The sequence below is a fragment of the Myotis brandtii genome, unplaced genomic scaffold (assembly GCF_000412655.1).
Source record: "Myotis brandtii unplaced genomic scaffold, ASM41265v1 scaffold1738, whole genome shotgun sequence".
In the NCBI taxonomy this organism is placed as follows: Eukaryota; Metazoa; Chordata; class Mammalia; order Chiroptera; family Vespertilionidae; genus Myotis; species Myotis brandtii.
This window is the reverse complement of record NW_005356425.1, coordinates 213,423-220,421: the sequence shown is the minus strand read 5'-3', so window position 1 is coordinate 220,421 and position 6,999 is coordinate 213,423. Positions and strand designations below refer to the sequence as shown.

At 50.4% G+C, this 6,999-nt stretch overlaps 1 protein-coding gene across 1 annotated transcript in view; it reads right to left on the bottom strand.

Annotated features, from left to right (window-relative positions):
• Positions 1 to 848: 848 nt before the first annotated feature.
• The window catches only part of LOC106725585 (interleukin-32-like), a 9,981-nt gene continuing 3,830 nt past the window's right edge, over positions 849 to 6,999 (bottom strand). The window contains exons 2-7 of the mRNA XM_014537181.1: positions 4,538 to 4,576; positions 4,338 to 4,391; positions 3,834 to 3,860; positions 3,617 to 3,673; positions 3,104 to 3,218; positions 849 to 1,278 (exon numbers count right to left, since the gene is read on the bottom strand). Of these exons, the coding sequence (XP_014392667.1) occupies positions 1,064 to 1,278; positions 3,104 to 3,218; positions 3,617 to 3,673; positions 3,834 to 3,860; positions 4,338 to 4,391; positions 4,538 to 4,576 (507 nt within the window). The 3' untranslated portion in view covers positions 849 to 1,063. The remainder of the gene's footprint in view (positions 1,279 to 3,103; positions 3,219 to 3,616; positions 3,674 to 3,833; positions 3,861 to 4,337; positions 4,392 to 4,537; positions 4,577 to 6,999) is intronic.

Below are 6,999 nucleotides of genomic sequence, written 5' to 3'. Positions count from 1 at the left end.
GTGCTTGCTCTTCATCAGGCCCACTTCCTCCCTTTTCTTCCCGCTTCAGGTCAGCCCCACCTTCATCTCATCTCAGCAGCTGCTGTTTGCTGCCTGTCACCCCTGAATGCAAAGCTAGTCTTTATGCATCTGCTTGGAGCAGGGAGTCAGGGCTGGGGGATGGGAGGCATCTGGCCTCACAGATGGTGAGCAGTGCTGCCCCCCTCAGGCCTCAGGCCTTGCTCCAGGCTCTCCCCAGTCTCTGCATTTGCAGTCCCAGGTGAGGTGGCCAGCCCAGAGATCAGATGGCTGCCCCCTCCCTACTCTGCCTTCCTTCCAGGCTCACACAGAAGTGCACTCTGCCTGCTCCCTACACCACCACTGCCCCAGTCCCTGGGCCTCAGATCTTAGAAGAAAGATGAAGGCATTTCAGAGGCCCAGCCCAGCCCCAGTGATGAAGGCCCAAAGAGGGTGGTCAGGAAAAGAAAAGGGACCAAAGTGCCTCCAGCCTGAGCTCCTTGTGTTCAGGAACGGGCAGCTATGGAGCACTTACTGTGTGCCAGGCCCTGCGAGAAGCCGTGCACAGGCTGACATCCTCATGTGCTCATTATAAGTCCGTGGCCAGTGTGACCAGCGCCCTGTCTACAGATTAGAGAGGTCAGGTGGCTTCTCCTTTCTCACCAGAGCCGAGATCCAGGCCTAGATCCATCTGATTGTTGCACAGCCTCTCCCTGTAACCACTGAGCACCCTGCCACCCATCCAGACGGGCACTCAACTTGGTTCAATCAACTTTTGAAGCAAATTACCTTTATTGTTGAAAGTATTACAGAGCTCCCTTTTCCCCATTGACCTCCTCCACCCACTCCTGCCCCCTCCCCAGGCCAACCAACGTTTAATAAAATGCTGTAGCAAGAGAACGAAACCCAGGCAAGCTAGATGGAGAGGCTGTGAACAGGGTGGAAGTGAGGGAGGTTGTCGAGGATGGGTCAAGGGTGAGCAGGAAAGCAAATGTTACTCTAGAAGATTCTTTCTGAGAAGGGGGAACCCAAGGGCTGGGAGGTGTGACTGAGCTCCTCCAGGCCCTCATGCGACTCCTTGGACCAGGAATAAACTTGAGAAGGACTGTGCCGCAATGGAGCAGAAATTCATAATCTGACTCAAGATGAACTTCACCACGCTGACAAGGGACTCCTGCACCCAGTTCAGCACATCCAGCCACGTCTTCTGCAGTTGACTTAGCATCTCTTGGAACAAACTCAGTACCTCTTCACAAAAGCTCTTCCCAGTCTTCTGGGCCCCTGTGAGAGAGACTAGTTAGGAAGCCAGGGCAAGTGGAATAGGGAAACTGAGGCAGATGGTTAAGCAACCAAGCCTTTATAACCATCTAGTACATTGCAAAATCCTGTCTTCCCTAACCAAGGACACAAGAGTAAATGGTTTAGCCCTAACCGGTTTGGCTCAGTGGATAGAGCGTCAGCCTGCAGACTCAAGGATCCCAGGTTCGATTCCAGTAAAAGGCGTGTGCCTTGGTTGCGGGCACATCCCCAGTAGGGGGTGTGCAGGTGGCACCTGATCGATGTTTCTCTCTCATCGATGTTTCTAACTCTCTATCCCTCTCTCTTCCTCTCTGTAAAAAATCAATAAAATATATTTTTTTAAAAATGAGTAAATCGTTTAGAGCATCATCCCATACACCAATACAGGTTGTGGGTTCGATTCCCAGTCAGGGCACACACCCAGCTTGCAGGTTCAATCCCTGTTCAAAGCAAATACAAGAGGCAACCAATTAATGTTTCTCTCTCACATAGATGTTTCTCTCCTTCTCTCTCTCTTTCTCTCTCTCTCCGCCTTCCTCTTTCTCTAAAATCAATAAACATGTCCTCAGGTGAGGATTAAAAAAAAAAAAAAGACTAAGTGGCTCATACTTCTCCCCCCAAAATGGAATAAATAGCTTAAATCACCCCACTCAGGGAGACAGATAGCAGAAATCTAATTAGTGCCAACCACACCCAAGCACAGGTAAAGTTAAAGCAGTGGTTCTCAACCTTCCTAATGCCGCGACCCTTTAATACAGCTCCTCATGTTGTGGTGACCCCCAATTTCATTGTTACAAATTGAACATAATTAAAGCATAGTGATTAATCACAAAAACAATACGTAATTATATATGTGTTTTCCGATGGTCTTAGGCGACCCCTGCGAAAGGGTCGTTTGACCCCCCCAAAGGGGTCGCGACCCACAGGTTGAGAACTGCTGAGTTAAAGGAACACATCTCATTTTGGCACATCAGCATAAAGCTGATGAATATTCTATTGAGATCCTTCCCCAAGACCTCCTCTAAACTCCCAGCCTTTAAACCCCTCAACACAAAGGACCAGGAGCAAGCCCACACCTTTCTTCCCTTTTAGGCATGCATCCTCTAAACCCGTGGTCAGCAAACTGCGGCTCGCGAGCCACATGCGGCTCTTTGGCCCCTTGAGTGTGGCTCTTTCACAAAATACCCCATGTGGGTGTGCATGTACAGTGCGATTGAAACTTCGTGGCCCATGTGCAGAAGTCGGTATTTTGTGGAAGAGCCGGAATTTTGTGGAAGAGCCACACTCAAGGGTCCAAAGAGCCGCATGTGGCTCGCGAGCCGCAGTTTGCCGACCACTGGCCTAAACTCTGGGTCCCCGGGAGACTTGCAACCAGAGGAGCAGTGGGCAGCAGCAGCTCATATGGACTGACCCCCTCAAACCTGTCTCCTAGGCCCCCGTTTTTCTCTAAATTAACAGTGAGCAAAAGCAGCCCTGTCTAGGCTCTCTGCTGGTACTGCTTCTATCCTAAGCCCTACTCGTTTCACTGTCCCCAGCTTTAATAAACATCCTCTTGCCCTAGCCAGTTTGGCTCAGCGAATAGAGCTTCGGCCTATGGACTGAAGGGTCCCAGGTTCGATTCCGGTCAAGGGCACATGCCCAGGTTGTGGGCTTGATCCCCAGTGTGGGGAGTGCAGGAGGCAGATGATCAATAATTCTCTCTCATCATTGGTGTTTCTATCTCTCTCTCCCTCTCCCTTTCTCTCTGAAATCAATAAAAATATGTATTTTTAAAAATAAACAAAAACAAACATCCTCTCAAAATCACCTGGACTTTGGTTGGGCGATCCTTCTGGCTCAGAGTCCTGCTCCGGGCCCGGTTTCTGTCCATGGACCCTGTTACGCAGTTCCTGCTGCTGCTCCGGAAGTAAGGGAGTAGATTCCTGTGGGGATGGGGCATGTGTAGGGTCCGACCAGGTCCTGACAGAAGCTCACACAGGGAGCTGCCTGCTTTCTTGCCGGCAGTCCACAGACAAAAACTTCTCACAGAGGTTCAGCGCCCCAACTCCCCTTTGTAGCTAAACCACGATGGTCGTACCTGCTTGTTGGCTGACTGGCCTCTGAGGCCAGCACCAGGCCCAGGGGGTTCCTCATTAACGCATGAAGTTGAGGGCAGGGCTTTGGCCACTGCGTGCTGGGAGGGGAGGTCAGGAGCTGGTGCCAGCCACCCTCCACCCCCACCCCACTCAGGGGCTGTGTACGCACATGGCAGCGCCAACATCACAAGCGATTAGGGGTGAAGGGGAAGCACAGAGGGCTGTGACAGGAGCCTCAGACTCACCTGGTTGTTCTCACAGTGAGCAAATACAATATCAAGCGCGGCCTCATTGAAGTTGTTCTGAGGAGAGGAGGGTGTGGAGGCTGCAGACCTGCTCCTGCCTGCTGTGGTCTGTAGTCCCCACTGTGACCTCCAAGGGAGCCAAAGCTCACCCCAATAACCTGACTCAGCCAAGTTCCTGGGGACTAAGCTTTGGGGGAGAGGGGAAGCCAAAACTCACCTTCAGCTGTTCTATGCCTCTGTGGGCCTATTGGGAAAAAATGACTTGGTTTAAATTCCCCTGGCCTCCCTCACTTTCAGTCTTATCCCCTGTTCTCAGCTCACCGTCTCCCCATAACTGGTCCAGCCATGTGCCTGGGGACCTGCTCTGTCATCAATATACCTATGACTATGACACCTCTCAGGCTCCTTGGGCCTTCCTATCCCGCACCTGTGTACTCACCCACCACACAGGTGTGAATTTTGTCCAGTGTAAGGAATGAGCCAACCTGAGGTGGCACCATCATCATCATCATCATCATCATCATCATCATCATCATCATCATCATCATCATCATCATCATCATCATCATCATCATCATCATCATCATCATCATCATCATCATCATCATAACCTGAGGTGGCACCTTCATCATCATCATCATCATCATCATCATCATCATCATCATTGTGAAACCACCCCACCCAAATTGTGCAGAGCACAGGAGTGGGAACCCTGACCCACCTGCTCCATATCTTGGCATTTGAGTTGATCACAGAATATGTCTATACCCTTGTGCTGTAAAAAGAGAGAGAGAGTTGGGACAAAGAGATCTGATCCTTCTCCCTCCTGGACCCCAGGAGGGCCAGAACATTCTTACCCTCCCACAGTAAAACCCAGGCCCCCGCCCACACCCTATCTATACATGGGGAAGAGCTTCTTACCATTTCACTCCTCATTTTCTCACGATCGTCTTCGGATATCTGTCGAGGTAACAGTGACATTGATCTTATATGACTTACCAACCCTCAGACCTGTTGTACACATGTTCACACACTCACACTCACCATTGCACACAAGCGTACAAGTATGAACATTGTTCTGGAGTGTACAGGGCAATTTGGTTCCCAGATACCCAACCCTCTATGGTACTGGTGTGGACGAAAGGGGCCACATGTTGACCTGACAAGCTCAGGGGAGGCCTGCATGGCAGTCTTGCAAATTCAGAGACCTAAAGTAACCACAAAGGATGGTCTGAAATTAAACTTTGACTAAAAGCAATTATGGTGGGCAGTTACGTCCTAGGTCGGTATCTTCACTGACAAGGTCAACCTTTACCTTAACTGAGCCCATCTGTCTTTTTGCATCTATGATAACATACCCTTGAAATGTCTGGGTAACTTGTAACTTCCCTTTTTCTGGATCCCCTGGGCACAACCAAAAGCACTGGGCGCCAGAGCCAATACCAAAATTCCTTCATTATCATGTTAATTGTTCCTGCACCCACCTAAGTATGTGTCCATCATTTTACTTTTTATCCAATCCCAGGGGTTTCCCCTGCTTTGCTTTATCACACCTCCTTAATCTATCACCAATGAATTCCTGTAACCCACCCACATCCCTCCTTTGATTGCAATGTATAAATACAGATGTAACCCACCATTCTCTGGAGCATTATCTCAATTTGTTGAGGTTCTCCTTCCCTGCATATGTCAACAGTTTAGCTCAAATAAACTCACAAAAATTCTGTACAGGTTTCAATGCTTTGTGTTTTTGTTTGTTTGTTTGTTTTTATGTTAACACAGGAAAGAGTTGGCTGAGGGAGGAATTGGCAGTGACCTTCCCTCTCTGAGGAGGGGACAGACACAGCGGTGCCTACATCCAGCTGCTCTTCCTGACTGCTGACCTTGCAGGCCCACAGCACCCCAGGCCCCTTTCACCCCTAACCCCTTGGCTCAACCAACGAGGCAGGGAGTACCCCATAGACTTCCTCAAGAGTCTCCACCTTATGGCCCCAATCTGGTCACTGAGCCCTGGATCACTTTATTCCTCAATGATGATTCCAGGATCCCTTGGTCACGATCCCAAAGCATCCTGGAGCATCAGCCAACCTCACGGTTAGGGTGCGGGTGGGGCTGAGGGCCTGGTAGGGTGTGGGGAGGTTGGAAGGCACCACAAAAAGGAGGAATAGACACTGAGGCCAATGCCAGTACTGGGCTGCTGGCCCAGGCACCTGAGAGGATTTTTAAGTTCCTAGGAAAGCACTGCTCACCTCCCACCTTCAGGGTTTTAGGATATAAAGGGTCTACTGGGATTGGTGTTTCTTCTCACCTACAGACCCTCCATTCTCCAGCTCTTCCCACAGATATGTCAGGTCTAATTATTAAAGTAACACTTTGTCCTGTTGAGGAGGAAACTGGTCTTGCAAGGTGTGTCAGGCCATAAAAACTGTGAACAATGCACTGCCCTGGGGTGGGGGGCTGGTGAGGGGGAAGGTCATTATCGCTGGCCCCAGGACAGATCATTGGATATGCCCTGGGGACCCCCAACACCTGGGGGCCTTCCTATAAGCCCACAAAAGGGGGAGGAACCATATCTGCAAGTCAAAGACCCCAGAAGGTTATAAAAAGTGAAGCCCTCTGCATGTTACTTCACTCTTATTTGGAAATTATTTCCGGAGTCCACTAGTGTTAATAAATGGGGTTCCTGCCTTTCTCTAGGAAATGTGCTTGATATTTCTTTGGTCTTCTGAAACATATGGTTCCCTGACCCGAAAGCTAATCGCGTTTGGTTCTTGCCTCCAGTGAGTGGACAGGGTTTGGGGCCCCGGGAGCATGGGACAGGCCTCCGGAAGGCTCCTGCTGCTGATTTTAGCAGAATTGAATGGGGGGGCGGGGAGACTCCAGACGCTCCCAGACCTCAGCCCAGGACCTGGCCGGCATCTGGAGAAAGTGGACGGACACCTCTGAACTTGTCGACAGAATCTGTAAGGTAGGGGCCCCAGTCAGTCAGGCCCACTCCAAGTGAGTGGAAGGGGGAGCTTGATCACCTCCCTGGAAGTCATAGGACTTCGTCAGGTAAATCAGGAATCAGGACTTTGGCGGTGAGTGAATTCAGATTTGATTAAGGAATTACGGGTTCACTCTTCTGTTTGTGTGTGGGACTAGCCAATTTGCTACCGAGAAGGGGGGCTGGACACAGCTTTAACTCCTCTGGTAGGTTCTCACCGACACGTGGGTTGAGAATTCTGGTCTCGGGTGTGGATGCCAGGAGTGCCCCCATGCCTATCTGGGGAGTTGGGCATTACCTGCTCAGCTCCAGTCTGGGCTAGTCTGAGAGAGTGTGAGTACGGATGTTTGTCTGTCTTGGCATAATTATCTGCTGATTAACTGGTCTGTGTGAAAGC